Here is a 16,128-nt window from a genome sequence, read left to right as displayed (position 1 = left end):
GGGAACGCAGTCCACCCTCCCTCCCCAGAGCAGAACTGGCTGCTCTCTGTGTCACCCCTCAGTCACTGGCTTCTCCCCCCCATGCTGGTGGGGGAACACGGGTGGGCACCCCAGCACAGAGTGCTCTCTGCCCCTCAAGCCAAGGCAGAAAGCTGCTTCTCCAGCTCATTAAGGCAGCTAATTGCCCCCAGGGCCGCTAGCACTCCTGCCTGGCTTGCTTGGGTGGCTGTTGCACCCATGGCAGGGCTGAGGGAACCAACAGGGGGGGCAACCAGGGCTCCCTGAGCCCGACCACCCCCCAGAAATGTCCCATGTCCCAAATCGCTCACATCTGAGCACCCTCTGAGCTCCCAGAGAGGGGAGCATGGGAGTACCCACCCGTCACCCCCATCCACGGGGGTCCACAGCAAGGATTGCCGTGGGTAATGTGGGGGGGGTGTCAATGTGGGGGCCGCACATGGCACCATCTGGGCCCCTGGGAGCAAGGCTGGGTTGGCGTGTGCATCCCCTCCAGCACGACAGGGTCACTGGGAAGTGACAGTGGTCTGGGGGCTGGCACACCCGCGGGGCTCGGGGGATGGGACTGGGCACGGCGTGGCACATCCCCCGGTGTGACGGCGGGGGTGGCACTGGCGGGGGGGCAGGAGCTGTGAGTCACGGCCCCCTTCCCCGCACCTCCCTCCGCCCTGGACTTTGCCTCCCGTGGATGCCGGGGCAATAAAACCCGGCTCGGGGCAGGGGAATGGGGGGGGCTGGGGCGTCAGGGAGGGCCCCACGGGCAGCAGGGGGATGGAGTAATAAGTGTCGGGGCGTGTGTGCGTGCAAAGGAGCTGCGCGTGTGGGATGGAGCCGCGTGTGTGTGTGCGTGTGAACACGCAGCCGCGCCCGTGTCCGGCCGGTGTGAGAGGCCCCGCCGGCGGGAGGCCGGGGGGGAGCCGCGTGTGCCACGCGTGCAGCCGGACACGCGTGTGCCGAAGGGTCCCGGCACAGGCCGGCAGCTGCCACGCGCGTGTGCAAGGCGCCGTGCGCGTGCCAGGACGCCCGCAGACCCGCGGGCACCTCCACGGCCTCAGTCCCGACCGGCGCCCCGGACGGGTGCGGCGGGCGGGTGGTGGCCGCACCCTGGACCGGGCGGGTGCCACACGCCACCCTGTCCCCTTCCCTGTCCCCGCCGAGGCCAGGCAGGCTCCGTGGCCCCGCCGGCCGCCCCCATGCAACCGGAACGCAGGGGGCAGAGCCTGGGACCCCCCAGGGCCGAGATCAAGGCTGTCGTCGTGGGAGACGGGGGCTGCGGGAAGACGTCTCTGCTGGTGGCCTTCGCCAGGGGGGACTTCCCCAAGGTACTGGCCTCCTTGTCCCCTGGGACCCCCCAGGCTCCCCTGGGGCTTCAGGCCTGGTGGGACCCGGCCATGGGAGGGGGGGGGTTGTCAGTGTATGTGCGTGTGTCCGTCCCTCCTGCAGAGCCGCTCCCGGGAGCCGGGGGCGGAGGGTGGCGGAGCGGGGACGGGACGGGCGCGGGAGGCGGCAGCGGAACTTGGGGGGCTTGGAGGGGGGGGCTGGGGCAGGGGTTGACCCAGCCTGGTGCTGACGGGGGGCCGAGGCACCCCTCCTTCGATGGCCCGATGGGCACCGCTGCCTCACCAGGGGGGAGAGGGGACGGGAAGTGGGGTTTGGGACACGCCGAGGGGTTTGGGAAGAGGGGCCGCAGCCCAAAGACCCTCCCACCCCTTCCCCCTGGTTATCCCTGCAGCGAGAGGCTCTGTGTGTCCCCCGCAAGACGCGGGGCTGGGGAGGACAAGGACTGTCCCCATCACACCTGCTCTTGGGAGACACCACCACCTTCTGCCCTCCCGGCTTCGTGTCCCCCCACCCACCCACCCACCCACCCTGGATGTCCTCCCCATGCCCTGTCCTGCACACGCATCCCCACGGGAGTCCCCTTCACCACTGTGTCCCCCGCCCCCCTTCGTGAGCAGGTGGGACCTGTCTCACCGTCCCTCCTCTGTCCCCTGCCAGGTCTACGTCCCCACCGTGTTTGAGAAGTACACGGCCACCCTCCAGGCTGGCGGCAAGCCCGTGACAGTCCACCTCTGGGACACGGCAGGTGGGACAGGAGGGGACAGGGCTGCCAGCCGTGCCCCCTCCCCCAGCCCATGGGTTTTGGGGTGTCCCGCACCCCTGGGTCATGCTTGGGTGGGGTGTCCCCATGCAATGACGATGGGAGATGGGGGGGGTTAACCAACAGCTGGCTGGCCACCGCTCTCTCAGGATGTCACAGGGTGTCCCCAGGCTGGGGGGGGGGGACACCCAACCCAGTAGGGAACTGGTGTGTGATGGTCTGCTTCTGCACCTGGCAGGACAGGAAGACTATGACAGGCTCCGCCCGCTGTCCTACTCTGACGCCAACGTCGTCCTCATCTGCTTCGATGTCACCAGCCCCAACAGCTACGACAACATCCTAACGAAGGTAACCCAGCCCCGGGGGGTTAGGGGGGTGGGCTGCTCCCACCCCGTGTGTCCTCCCCGTGGGAGGTGGCGTGGAGCTGCCAGTCCCGTGTCCCCCTGGGGTGTGACACGTGTGTGTGTCCCCGCAGTGGTACCCGGAGGTGAACCACTTCTGCAAGGGTGTCCCGGTGCTGGTGGTGGGCTGCAAGACCGACCTGCGGCAGGACCCGGAGGTCCGGCAGAAGCTGAAGGAGGGGCGTTTGGAGCCCATCTCCCGCCAGCAGGCAAGTGTCGCCCCGCCACGGATGTCCCCAAGACCGGAGGAAGTGTGTGTGTCGAGGGGGGAGCTAAGGTCTGACCCCGTTGCTCCCCGCAGGGAGAAGCCATGGCCCGGCAGGTCCACGCCGTGTCCTACCTGGAATGCTCAGCCAGGTACCAGGAGAACGTCGGGGCCATCTTCGTGGCGGCCTGCGGGGCCGCGCTCAGCGCCGCTCGCCGGAGCCAGCGCAGGAGGCGAACCTGGAGGAGCTGCGTGCTCTGCTGAGACCCCCCCCGGGGGGGATGTCCCCCACCCTGCTGCTGTCGCCGCTGCCAGGCAGGCTCCTGTCCCCCCACCCCGCGGCTGCCACCGCACCCAGGAACTGTCCCACCACGGAGCCCAGTGTCTGAGCGTCCCCGGCCAGCGGGGGGGCTGGGAACACAGAACGGATATTTGGGGGGGGGGAGTTCCCTGTCCTGCTGGCAGGCCAGCGGGGAGGGGACACACGGGGGGGCCTCGGGGCGGTTCGGCCATTAAAGCTCGACACTGTGACACCGCGACACTGTCCCTGCGGCGGGAGGGGGGGGGGCGCTGCCGAGACCCTCTGGGCCAGGTGTCCTCTGGGGGCTGGTCCTGCTGCTGGGCTGGGGGGTGGGCGTGCACAGGTGTGTACAGGTGTGTAGAGGTGTGTACAGGTGTGTGCTGCGTGTGTACGGGTGTGTACAGGTGTGTGCTGCATATGTACAGGCGTGTACGGGTGTGTACGGATGTGTACAGGTGTATACAGGTGTGTACAGGGGTGTACAGGTGTCCACTGCATATATACAGGTGTGTACAGGTGTGTGCTGCATATGTACAGGCGTGTACGGGTGTGTACGGATGTGTACAAGTGTGTAGAGGTGCGTACGGGGGTGTACGGGGGTGTACAGGTGTGCGCTGCATATATACAGGTGTGTACAGGTGTGTGCTACATATGTACAGGTGTGTACTGCATGTGTACAGGTGTGTGCTGCATACGTACAGGCGTGTATGGGTGTGTACAGATGTGTACAGGTGTATAAAGGTGTGTATGGAGGTGTACAGGTGTGCGCTGCATATATACAGGCGTGTATGGGTATGTACTGCATGTGTACAGGTGTGTGCTGCATATGTACAGGCGTGTACGGGTGCGTACGGATGTGTACAGGTGTATACAGGTGTGTACAGGGGTGTACAGGTGTGCGCTGCATATATACAGGTGTGTACAGGTGTGTGCTGCATATGTACAGGTGTGTACGGGGGTGTACAGGTGTGCGCTGCATATGTACAGGTGTATATAGGTGTGTGCCGCGTGTGTACCGGTGTGTACAGGTGTGTACAGGTGTGTGCCGCAGACGTATCGGTGTGTATGGGTGTGTACAGGTGTGTGCCGCAGACTTACCGGTGTGTACGGGTGTGTACAGGTGCATGGACACAGCGGGTCCCGCTGCCGGTGCCGGTACCGATACCGGGGCTCCCCCTCTTCCCGCTCCTCACGCCCCCCCCCCTCACCCCCCCTCCCACCCCAACACGCGGGGGCGTGGCTAGGCGGAGTGGGCGTGGCCAAGGCGCGGGCCGCGCGTGCGCGCTCCAGCGGGGGCGGGGCGGGGCCGCTAGGGGGCGCGCGCGCGCCCGGAGCCCGAAGCAGGGGAGGGGGGGCAGAGATTGGGGGGGGTGCGAGCCTTGGCGCGCATGCGCGCGGCGGGCGGCGGGGGAGGCGGCGGGGGGGGTCAGGGCAGGTTGCGGGCGGCGCAGGCGCAGTGCGGCGGCCGAGTCAGTGTGTATGTGAGACTCTGACGGGTTCAAAATGGCGGCGGCGGCTCCTGTGTGAGGAGGGGAACCGCGTCCCGGCCGGGGGGGCGGCGGCGGCGGCGGGGCCGGGAGGGGAGAGGGGGGGGGGGGGGTCGGCACGGCGCGGACCGGGCACGGCGCGGCGGGCCGCGGGGTGAGGGGGTCGGTTGGCGACCTGGCATCCCGGCGGCGGGGGCTGCGGCGGGGCGCGGCGGCGGTGGTGGTGGTGGTGGCGGCGGGGGGACGCGGCGCCGGGCCGGGGAGCGGGGCCCGAGGGAGCGGGCAGCAGCCCCGGGCGGGCGGCGGGGCTGTCAGCGCCCGCTCGCCGCGGTGGTAGCGCCGGGGGCGGCAGAAGGCGGGGGGGGGGGAAGGGGTTGGCGGCGGAACCGGGGGGGAGCGGGGCTGCCGGGCCGGGCCCGGGCCCGGGGCGCGATCGCTGCCTGACCCGGGGGTTCCTCCTCCGTCTCTTCTGTTTCTCCCCGTCTCGGCGTTAGAAGAGGACAAAGGCGCAGGAGAGACCTGGTGAGCCGCTCGCTGGGGGTAACGGGGCGGGGGGGGGGGGGGGGTGTGGGGGTGGCCTGGCCCCGGCTCACCGCCCCCGGCCCACCCCGAAGTTTCCGTGAGTCCCCGGCGAGGGGACGGGGCGGCGGGGGGCACTGCCCCGGCCTGGGGGGGTGAGGTGGGGGGGGTGGGGGGTGCGGGCGGGTCTCCCCTTCCTTCCCTTGCGGTCCCCGTGGAGGTCGGGCCGGGAAGTTGGTGGGCAGGGGGCGGCGGGGCGGGCGGCTCCCCGGGCGGCAGGGTGCCGGCTGACAGCTCCCCGGGGCCTGACGGCCCGGCCAAGGGCTTCCCCCGCCGCCGCCGCTTTGTTTTGGGCCGGGGCTGCCTCCCTCCTGCCCCGGAGGGAACCGGGGGGGGGCTGGAGGGGGTGAGGCCGTGGGGGTGGGATGGGGCCGGGCTGGGCTTGGGGGGGGCTGGAGGTGCGGGGGGGGGGTGGTTCGCGGGTGTGTTGTGCTCGGGGTGTTTCTAAAAGAGAGTTGAACAAGTGTAAAAGGGGGGGGTGGGGGTAAAAAACTGCCCGAGCGGGGCTGGGGAGGCCGGTCCGGAGCGGTGCGGGGAGGGGGTGTGTGGGGGGGGGAGATGCTCGGCGGGAGCTGAAGCGCTCGGCTGTCAAAGCGGGCTGGAAGGGTCGGGGAAGAGCAGGATGGAACAAGTTCTCTCCACGCTGCGGTAGCGGTTCCGTAACACTACGCGGGGTGGCAGATCCCTTCCCCCGGAGGCCTGGCATAGGCATGGGGGGGGATTCAGAGCTGCAGTAAACCTGGGCTTTGGTTTCGTTTGGGTCCTTTTTAGATCCATCCAGCAGTCAATCAATCCAAACAAACTTTAGGTGCCCTCCGACGCCTTGGGGGTTTTCCCGTGTTCCTGTGTGGTGTCACAAGGTGGCAGATTTTTGAGGTCTGAGCGCTTAGGGCTTTCCCAGACAGGAGTTAGTCCCCTACCTGCAGCCATGCTCTGTGCAGGAGAGATCCTGTCCTGCTCATGGGAGATGTTCTGTACCTGTGTAGCTTCTCCTGGATACAGGATATCTAGGAGGACAGCAATCCTGTGGTTCAAAGGAGTTGCTTCTCTAATGCCTAATCTTCTGTACTCTGGGAAAACCAGGCTGGTTTTCCAGTGTTTGGCAGCAGCTTCGTATGCTAGGGTGGGCCAACTGAGCTGCCATTTGTGCTGGTTGTAGTGCAGATCTGAGACCTGCAGCTCATGTCGTGTTACAGAACAGCTGGTAAAGTCATTTACTCTAGGTCATGCCTAAAGTTAGAATGGGAGTGTTGAAAGTTAAGGTGGGCTTACCCGTGGTGTTCAATGAGCCCTGCACTGTGGTGTGGGTTTGGCCTCAAAATGTGCTGAGGGGTTTAGGTCTCTTGTGTGCCCTGCTTCATTATTTCCCTCTGACTTCAAAGGAGGAAGAGGAGGAAGACAGCAGCCCTGGAGTGTCCTTCTCACTCTCCTCAGAGGAGTCGGAGATGGAGCCTGAGGAAGAAAGGATCCGCTACAGCCAAAGACTGGTCAGTATTGGCCCCTACCAATCCAGTTCTGTTCTTGGCTCTGTGGCAACTGAAGAAAGAAAAGGCTTTTACTGGCAACAGGTTTAAACAACCCAGACAAGTGTTGTGGTGGATTGCTGCCACCTGCCCAGAGGTGTCAGGGTTAGATGGCCCTGTTTGCGTTGCAGAGTTTGCCCTCGTGAAGGGCACTTGGCTACTGGACTATGGGAGAGGGAAGGACTGGAGACTGAGTCTGGATTAGATACTTTACGAAGCTCTGGATAGAAATATGAAATGAGTGTGAATGTCGTTTTTGGCAAAACAGGTTTTCTCCATGTGTTTGTAACAAGCAGAGGGGCTGAAATCCTGTGTGTTACCATCATGTTGGCCTGGACTTGATTTGAGTGTGCTGGGAAATCTGAGAAAACCAGCTTCAAGCTCCAATTTACTTGTGCCTGTGCACACAGACACATGTCTTCTCCTGGTGTGTTCTTTTGGAGGAAGCTGTTCCAGAAGTCAGGTCCTCCTTAGGCCCTGTCAGGAGCTCTGGCTTGTCTGATGTTTGTGCTGCTGTTGAGAGGACTGCACGAAGCCAAAGGTCTTGGAGTTGGGCTGTAACTGTGAAGGCTTTGGGAGTAGCTGCTCTAAGGAGCTGATTTTATATTCCTGGAGATCCAGGGAAGGGGGGAAGCTGCTGTGTCTTCTGCAGGTTGGTTTCACAGTGTTTTGGGGCAGTTGTACACCCACCTGGGAAAGACAAGTGCCAGCTCTGTTGCAGGGCAGTACATGTCCCCTCACCTTTAAGGTGCTGCCTGTAAAGGTAAATCCTTATCCTTTAATACTCTGATATAATTTGGTGTGAGGCAGTGTGGTGCTTGGCTTTAAGCCTTGCTCTCACCAGTGAGAAGTTCTTGTTGCTCTTTTGTTGCTGCTGGGTGCAAAAAGGGTGCTGGGGAGTTGTACCTAGGAACAGAAATCCTCTTGGGAGGGTAGAAATGGTGATCCCAGCACTGGCCCCTGGGGAGAGGGGGCTACTCCATAGGCTGTGGCTTGGCTGAACACCTGGCCTGCTGAAGGTGTGTTCCTTTTCTGGGACTGCTCTGGTGCATGTTTACTTTTTGCAGAGAGGATTCTCACACTGCATGATTTTGTGTCTCTACTTTTGTAGCTAGCCACCTTAGCCCCTTCAGGAGCCTGAGGTGACTCTGGTTTGAAGTGGGTTTAACCTCTTTTTTTTTTTTTTTTTGAGAGAGAGAGACAAAATACGTAGAGAAAAAACAAACTCTAATACATCTGTGGGCCCTTCAAGATGAGTTGTGTCTCCTGAGTGCTTTGGTGGGTGCTTTCATTTGGCAATGCTGCCAAAACCAGCAGTTCCACCTCCTCCCTCAATTCCACAACTGGGTGCTGGTTTGACTGGGGGAGTGACTGTTTCTGTAGCCAGCAGTCAGGGTGACAGGATGGCTTCTCTTGGTGACAGTGCTTCACATCTCCTTCAAACTAAGCTTCTAGCTCCACTTTGACCAGAAATAACCCAAAGTGGTGAATGAAGAGATGGCAGATGAAGGAGACTTGTGGCCAGGAATTCACTGGTTTCAAAATGCTTGTGATTTCATATCACTGGGAAGAGTTGCTGCCCTGGCTCCAGCAGGATGTGCTAAGCTGGATAAAAGGCTGCACACTGATGAGCTGCATGCTTAAGGGGCTTGGGAAGGCACATGGGCAGCAGGCAGAGGATGAGGCTCAGCCAGGCTTCGTGTTGGCTCTGCTGGCCAGCAGCCCAGAGGAGAAGACATGACCCCTGTGTGGTAGGTGAGGCTTAGTTCATGCCTCTTGCTTTCCTTTTCCTGGGAACTTCCAGCTCATTATGCTCTCTTGCTGTGTCAGTGATGCTCCCTTGTTGGAGAACCTTTAAAAATGGATTTGTTTCTTTATTTTGACATTCATGCTTTGAAATGTGGGGAGCTACTCTCTTAGCTAGTGGTTCTGGCACTTGCAGAACAAGGTGACTTATCCAGGAAGGCAAAAGTGCTGAATTTGAATATCCTACTCCTCCATATTCCTTGGGCTTGGGAGTTGGCTTTCACATGCCTACATTAAAAGTTCTAGGTAGGGAAGCAAGTAGTTGGTGGTACAGTGTGTTTCTGCTGCTGGGAGCTGTGTTTCTGGTGTGTGACTGGGGATCAATGTGGGTGTGATAGCAAAAGAATAAATATATTTTAAAAAATATTATAATAACCAAGTGTGATAGTAGTCCTACCAGCCAAACAGCCTTGACCAGAAGAGTTTCTAGTGGTGAAGGGGCTGTATTAATTACGTGGGCAAATAGCATGGTTTGATGGTACTGATGGCAAGAGAAATTTGCAGTCTGGTGTGTCAGGGTAATTAAGCCAACAGCATCTTTTGGGGTGTGACCCCAGCCTTAAAACCAGGCTCTTTTCCCTCAGGATGCAGAGGAAGCATTCAACACTTGGTCTTCTTTTATTTAGTGAGCAATACCTTCCCCTAGTGCAAGAAAAATCTGATTTCTGTAGGTTTTCTGACTGAATTTGCCATGGTTGGTGAAAGGGGTGGGTTTTGAGGTGAGATTCACCTCTCCTCTGCATGTAGCTGTGCTCCTACAAGACTTTCCTGCCAGTTTTCTCATCCCTGTGTGGTATGATGACACTTGGATTAGGTGGGTCCCACTGCTCCAACTGCACTTGTTGCTACTTCAGGCTCTACCTCCACAACTCCCAGGATTTTGGAGGCCTGGGTGGGTTGTTCTGGGGGCAGGGGTGCCTCTTGGAGGATGTCTTGCACCCATCTGAAGCAGTTAAACTGCAGAAAGAAGCTGTGCCCTGGTGGGCTCTGAGAAGCTGGCAGAGGTAGAGGAAGGCTGTGTGGATCCTGCTCCACACAGCAGTGGCTTAAGGAATATCCACGTTCCTCAGCTGGAGGTTCATCTGGGTCTCCCTGCACTGTGAGCAGTGGAAGGTGGGACTTGCCAGGCACTGTGCAGGAGTTCTGTACCAACTCTGAGCCTGGGTGGGTGTCAGGAGGCAGTGCTGCAGGGCTCAGCCTGAGGTGCTGGCCGTGCAAGCTGGGGATGGACATTTTGCAGGCCCTTCAGTGAGGAGCTGAAATGCTCTATTGTGTCCCACGAGTGACAGTCCAGCCCTGGCACTGACAATGCCACCGTCCCTCTCCGAGGCTTGGAAGTCTTCTCTGGCTGTCACTGGGTGGTCTCACCCAGCCCATGTCACAAGCTCCTCAGCTCCTCACGAGGAGGCCAAGGGCACGCTGGTACTGGGAGCGTGGACTTCTTAAAGGCAGGAGCAGCAACATGAGCTGTTCTGGCTGTGGACTAACAGGTCTGGGGAAAAGAAAAGAGTTCAGGCAGTGTGGTGCTCAGGTGCTCTGCCTGGTTCAGCCTGTCTGGAGTTTCCTCAGGGCACATTGTTGCCCACCTCAGCACTCACCAGGGTCTCCATTAGTCGGTCTGAGAGTCGGAGGAGAAACTGTTGCACATATGTTACTTCTGGTTTTGGTAAGGTTAGATGTGTGTCAGGTCATCAGCAGGGAAGGAATCTCGTGGGGGTGCTGCGGAGCTGTTCAGCAGACTGGCCAGGACACCTCTGGAAACCAGAGCTGCAGAAGGAGCTGTTGGACCCACTGCTTTTCTAAAGATGTGCTGGAGTTGAGGTGGCCTGTCCCCCTGTCACAGCCCTGGGTGCCTGCGTGGTGCTCTGCTGAGACAGGATTTCCCTCTGCCTCCGTTCTCCACCGCACACAAAGCCACTTTACCCACCTGTGTGAGTCTGTGGAGCTGCCAGAGGGGTTCCTCAGCAGGAATGTCTGCCTGACCTTCTGCAGGGGACTCACGGAGTGTTCCTGGGTGTTGGAAGTGGGGAGCACATCTCACCTTCTGTCTGCTCCACAGCTAGTTCTGTCAGGCCTTCAAACCCTGCCTGTCGTGGGCTCCCTGGGGCTGCCGAGTCAGCAGTCTCTATCTCAGGGTGTGGTTCCAAGTTAGGATAGTTGGTGTGGCAGAGCTGGTTTCAGAGGTTCTCTCCCTCCCTCTCTTGGTGCCTGGGGAGCTGATGCCCCTGGGCTGAATGCTGCTGCAGGGGATTGTGGAGCATCAAAGTCAGCAGGGGGAGGGGGCATCTCATCCAAATTGTTGTCTGTGCTGGGCTAGCAAGCTGGCTGTCCCACCAGCAAACCTGAGGAGACTGGAGAGGTGGCAGCCTGAGATGGGGAAACAGGGTGGGGTAGGAGCCTCTTAAACTGGCTCTGCTGCTGGAGAGAGCCTGTGGTGGAGCCTCACCCTGCCTCGGGGTGCTGGGTGCTTGCTGGGGCTCAGACACAGCTCCTGCTGAAGGACCTGCTGTCCCTGGGACCCAGATGCCCATTCCAGACTGGGTGTAGTGGCACCCTTCATTTGGTTGTTGGAGATTGTCACACCCATGAAGGGAGATGGGCCTGAGGAGGAGGAGACCGACCCACTGCTGAGTGTTCTGGGTGCTTGAGCAGAGGTGAGGGAATCAAGAGTGAAATGCTGTCTCTCCCATGGCTTGGGGCAGTCCATGTCCTGCCTTAGCCCTGCCCTGCCCTCTGGTCAGATCCTTACCCGAAATTTGAGAAGAGGCCCCTGCCTGTCCCTACCAGCCAAAAACTGAGGCCTCTCCTGTAAACAGCAGTTAGCAAACCTGTCTTTACATGTTGGTGTCCACACTATCCCCTGGGCGAGAGTTCACACGAGCTTTGCTGTGTGTGGAGTCATCAGCTGAGGGATGAAGCTTGGGGAGCATGAAGGAAAAGGTTTCTTTTGCCGCGTGGGTGTGGAGTGGCACCAGCACCCTCATATGTGCCTGAGGCATGGCAAGGCCAGCTCTGATGGGTGCCCAGAGTCACAGCACCTCTGATCTTGGGCTTTCCAAGTTGTTGATATCATTGGCACCAAACCCTTCCTGCAGGGTGGGGTGCTGTCAGATGCAGGGCACAACTTGTGGGGCCAGGAAGGCCCACACATGTTGGTGTCCACATAGCAAACTCATGACAAAGTTCTGTCCCTTACCCTCACCAAGGGGATAGGTGACCTCAAAGGTAGGAGAGGGAGGGTGGCAGGGAGTGGGCTGTGGGCTGGCAGGACACTGCTCGTGTCTGGTAAGAGAGCCCTTGCTCTCTTGAGTGGCTCACACCATCCCAGCAGTGGGATACAACCAGGAATGCCTTCCCCCCAGGGTCAGCCTGACTCCTTGTGCTGCTGCTCACTGCCAGGTGGTGATCCCCTGTGGCTGCTGGTGCATCCTCAGATCTTGCTATGCTCCAGAGGCCAGTCCTGCTGGATGCTGCCTTTCCCAGGGCTGTTCCCATTGTCCTGCAGCTCACACGTGTGCTGGCCTGACCCTACCCGTGTAGTTCTTGCAGGTCCTGAAGTGTGGGACAAGCCCCGTGTGCTGGTGTGAAAATCTGGGTGGTTGTACATCTCCACCTCCTGGGAAGGTTGACAGGGGTGATCCTTTGTCCTGCCAAGTGAGGCTCCCTGCTGGTGCCTGGAAGGGCTTGGAGCTTGTCTGCTGTCACACCAATGTGAAGCTTCATTTGGCCAAATGTCACGTGTCTGCTGGACACACCTCAGTTTCCTAGTCTAGACAGGACCTGTGCAAGACAGGTAATTAATCTCTACCACATACCTCTGCCTCAAACTGAACCCACTACAAATGAGTCATTCCAAATGACCCAGGTGTAATAATTGAGCTCTAAATAATTCAGGGACTGTTCACATTTGGTCTGGGAAGCCTGCAGCAGCTGAAGGCTGTCCTTGGAAAGCTTTAGAAACCCCTCTGAGCATTTAGATCCTGAAAGATGCAAGAGTGTGCTGGTCCCTGGGAGAATACATCCCTGAAACCAGCTGGGTGATGTTCTGGGTCAGCAGAGAGGAACAGAGGAGGTAAATATCTCTGCAGGTTCCTTACTCTCTCAAGTCTGGCTGTGTCCTGAGTGTGTCCTGGAAGCTGCAGCCAGACAGTGCAGGAGCACGTGGAAATTGCTTGGGAGTTACCAAATAGTTGCAAGTTGTATCTATGTCTCCTGTTACGAAGCAGGAGAAGGTTTTCACAGGGTTGTTCCACCTGGAGGTGACACGAAAAAGTCAGGAGAGCAGTTCCTCTGCCCTTGGTACCTTTTTATTGTTGGCTGGTCCTGTCAGGAGCCACTCAGACAGGGGTCTGCAGGGCACTGGGTGGGTTTTAGGGAGAAATGGCATGTGTGGGGGAAATGTTGGAGAAACAAGGTGGTTCCCCGGCACTTGTCCTCTGAAAACGTATGAGGGAAAGTAATCACTTGTCTTCAGGGTGAGATGTCTGGTGCTGCTGCTGATGGAGGAGTGTTCCTAACTGCAGAGGAAGAGCTAATGGGTGAGCTCTTGAGTGGGTAGCCTGAGCTCTGGAAAGCTCCATTTGCTGCCAGAGTTGGTTTGCTGGCTCACAGGCTTTCTTACACAGTGCCTGACCTGCTTTTGTTGGTTGTTGTGGGTTTGTTTTTTTTGTTTGAAGAGGTTAAAGGCAAGTGGAACAGGTAGAAGGTGAGGAGGAATGTGTGGTGTACCACGCTGAAGCACTGGCAGTGGGCAGAGCATCTGCAGCACAGCCCTGTGGCAGGAGCTGGTTGGGGGTGGCTGCTGCACCAAAGCATGTGTCCTTTTGCTTGGAGGAGTTGTCATCACTGAGCACATCTGCCTGACTGGATGTCCTGGTGGAGAGGGAGATGAGAGCAGAGGAGATTCTGGCTTGGTTGCCTTAGAAAAAGCAATGAGGGCAAGTGGAAGAGCAAACTCTGTGGTAGGAGGACAGGGCTTGTAACTAGATATCAAAGATACTTGGCTGTCAAAAGCACTGAGAGACAGGAAGGATGGGAAGCATCTATCTCAGAACTGGAAGTGTTGTCTCCAGTCAGCTTGGAGAACCTGGGATCTCAGTGAAGTTTGTTCTTGAGGTGGGGGTCAGAGAGAACAAAGCTGTGCAGACCCTTCCTGCTGGGGGGGAGCAGTGGGAGGCATGTGCCTGGTCTGGAAAATGGGATGTGACCACTTCAGTTGAAGTTAAGAAGCTGTGACTGCACTTGTACAAATGCACCATCAAAAAGCATGTCAATAAAATGTGAAACCAGCATCACATTTATCTTCTGCCTTGGACGGGCTCAAGCTACTTGAGCTGCAAATCCAACCATCTGCTGTACAGGGGCTCATGCTAGTCCTGACTCAGTTCCTTTTCTGGGGGGCTTAGGGCTGAGGGTTTAGGCCTTTTGGGGCCTGTAAGGAACTTGGGGGTTCTTCTTACCCTTCCACAATGGTCTGAACTCCCTGTGCTGCCCACCTTGAGGTTCTTGCAGGTCTTCCTTTGCAGGGACACTGCAGTGAGACCATGTTCTTGCTGCAACCTCCCAGGTCCTGTCAGTGCTGCCAAGCAGCAGCTCTAGGAGCAGATGCTCTGTCACATCCATGTTGCATCCCAGGCAGTTTGGAAATGCTCTCTGCCATCCTTGTGTCCCCCACCCAGCTGGAGGCAGCCTGCATGCCAAGGTTTGGACCACACTGGCTAATTTTAACTTGTCCTTGCTCATCTGATGGGGAATTCCTAGGCTCCAGGATGGCTCCTAGGAACCAGATAAGGAAGATACATACCTGTCTGCAGGTGTTGCTTGCTGGCCCTTGAGATGGTTCAAATAAACCTGGTGACAAAGTGTAGCCTGTGAATCTGAGCTAGGGGAGAGGAGATGGATCCATTTTTCTGTGTTTTTTTTTGTTCTGTTCTGTTTCTGTGGGTCCATGTTTGTGCATCTCTGTTGCTGTAGGAACAGTATCAGTGGTAAACAGCATGAGCTTGGCTGTCCAGGGACTGGGAACCCCTGTGGAAGTCCTAGAACTTGAAGAAGTTTTAGGCTGGATCCTGCCTGGGGTTGCAGAGTGACAAGCAGAGCTAGGTGGGTTTATGGTTGTGCTTCTTCACTTTTCATGAGGCAGCAGTAGAAGTCTGCAGGGTGAGGGAGAAGAGAGGCAGTGCTGCAGAACTTGGAGAGACAGAAAAGCCTGTATTTAAATAAGAAGTAAAGTCTGGCCTGTGCTGGTCAGTCCAAAGTGCCCTGCTTCCCCCTTGCTCTCCCCTGCACCCCTGGCTCTCAGGAGCTGTAATCTTGGGATCAAGCTGAGGCAGCTGGAAGTGGAAAGGAGGACTGGCAGCATAGGCTGCTTTAGGGCTAGACTGCCTCAGTGTCTCTGATTTGCTGTGTATAAATATTTCCATGTGTCACTGAACCCCTGAGTCCCTTTGCCCCATTTGGAGTAAGGAAGGGGTAAGTGTTGCGCTGGTTGTGGAACAAAGGGAAGAGGGAGTGTGTGCAGTGATGGTGTAACAACACAATGCAGAGGGAATATCCTTCCTGCTAGATGGTTTCACACACTTTCCATGTTATTTCCAATGGTCCTTTTTCCTTTTTCATGAGCACCCTAGGCCCTGTAACCTGCAGTTCAGGCAGCCTGTTGCTGTTCTCTTTAAAGAACCGTGTCAGCTTAGCAGGAATTGAAGTTCAGACCCCAAAACTTCCTCTGCTTTTGCTATCCAGATATTCCTGTGGTCCTCTCCAGTTGGTGTGATGGGACAGAACTGGCAACAGGTTTCTGCAGAGCTGGGTTGGGACACTGGGAAGTTCAGAGGGTGAGCTCTTCTCCAGTGAAAAATTGGAATCTAGTCCTCTGAATTCCCACCGTGTTGAGAACAGAGAGGAATGAAGTTGTGTAGAGCTGACCTGCTTATCCTAGATCAGCTGCTCCTCTGTCTCCAACTGCTTGTGGCTCCAGCTGTCCCTTGTGCCAGCTCTTCTGGGTCTCTGCCTGGTGCTCTGTGTGGACTCAGCAGCCTGGAGGTGAAATTGCCCACTCTTTCCCAAGTGGGAAGATGAGTGTTCCATGGGTGTAACTTTTAAGCCTGCTTTTTTGGAGATGTTTAGTCTACTTTGTTCCAGGTTGGGGATGCTGTTGCCTTCCTATACAAAGCAAAAGGAGTAGCAGAACTGGTAATGCTCATCTGCTGGGAACACCAAAGGGGCTGCACAGCAGCTCTTTCCTTGGATTTCTTCTGGTTTGGAAGGGGTGGGAGGTAATTCAAGGAGTTCTCTCAGTCTGCTTGAGAAATAAGAAGTTTCAAGACCAAAGAGTGGCTTTTAACACAGCCTGTGTGGCTCAGAGGGTCAGTGTTCAGTCCTGAAAGGTGACGTGGTGGGGGATTTGGTGGTCCTTCATGAGCTTCCTCAAGCTCTCATGGAATCCCAGCAGGGTTTGTCCAGGTACCAGGGTGCTACAACTGGTGGTGGATACGGGTAGTTGGAGGGTTAGCAGTGCCATAAAAGCTCCGTGGGATGGTGGCTGTGTATGAACTAGGCTGCAGTGACTGGAGTGAGAAGCTGTATCCTTTCCTAGGAACAGTGTTTCCTTCTCGGGACCATTGCCAGCCTTGCCCATCTGTGATCTGATCTAGCACGTTCCTGTGTCTCGTGGCTTTGCTGCTGTGGCTGCTCAGCCTATGGTTTAGT

At 57.9% G+C, this 16,128-nt stretch overlaps 2 protein-coding genes across 2 annotated transcripts in view; both read left to right on the top strand.

The window, feature by feature from the left end:
* Positions 1-1,211: 1,211 nt before the first annotated feature.
* On the top strand, positions 1,212-2,989 carry LOC127385308 (rho-related GTP-binding protein RhoD-like). Its single transcript, XM_051620955.1, has 5 exons — positions 1,212-1,340; positions 2,017-2,104; positions 2,358-2,467; positions 2,595-2,729; positions 2,822-2,989. Exons 1-5 carry the CDS (start codon positions 1,212-1,214, stop codon positions 2,987-2,989), a joined length of 630 nt encoding a protein of 209 aa, XP_051476915.1.
* Positions 2,990-4,501: 1,512 nt separating this feature from the next.
* KDM2A (lysine demethylase 2A) overlaps positions 4,502-16,128 on the top strand; it is a 46,418-nt gene continuing 34,791 nt past the window's right edge. The window contains exons 1-3 of the mRNA XM_051620774.1: positions 4,502-4,549; positions 5,008-5,035; positions 6,475-6,579. Coding sequence (XP_051476734.1) covers positions 4,530-4,549; positions 5,008-5,035; positions 6,475-6,579 — 153 coding nt within the window. The 5' untranslated portion in view covers positions 4,502-4,529. The remainder of the gene's footprint in view (positions 4,550-5,007; positions 5,036-6,474; positions 6,580-16,128) is intronic.

Source organism: Apus apus, chromosome 5 (genome assembly GCF_020740795.1).
Source record: "Apus apus isolate bApuApu2 chromosome 5, bApuApu2.pri.cur, whole genome shotgun sequence".
In the NCBI taxonomy this organism is placed as follows: Eukaryota; Metazoa; Chordata; class Aves; order Apodiformes; family Apodidae; genus Apus; species Apus apus.
This window is presented reverse-complemented; position numbering and strand designations above follow the sequence as displayed.

What these genes read in the sequence shown, in the direction of transcription:
- LOC127385308 (XM_051620955.1), top strand. Translation starts at nt 1,212, where the DNA reads ATGCAACCGGAACGCAGGGGGCAGAGCCTGGGACCCCCCAGGGCCGAG. An exon ending in ACGACAACATCCTAACGAAG is followed by an intron (nt 2,468 to 2,594) that starts GTAACCCAGCCC and finishes GTGTCCCCGCAG; the next exon opens with TGGTACCCGGAGGTGAACCA. An exon ending in AGCCCATCTCCCGCCAGCAG is followed by an intron (nt 2,730 to 2,821) that starts GCAAGTGTCGCC and finishes TGCTCCCCGCAG; the next exon opens with GGAGAAGCCATGGCCCGGCA.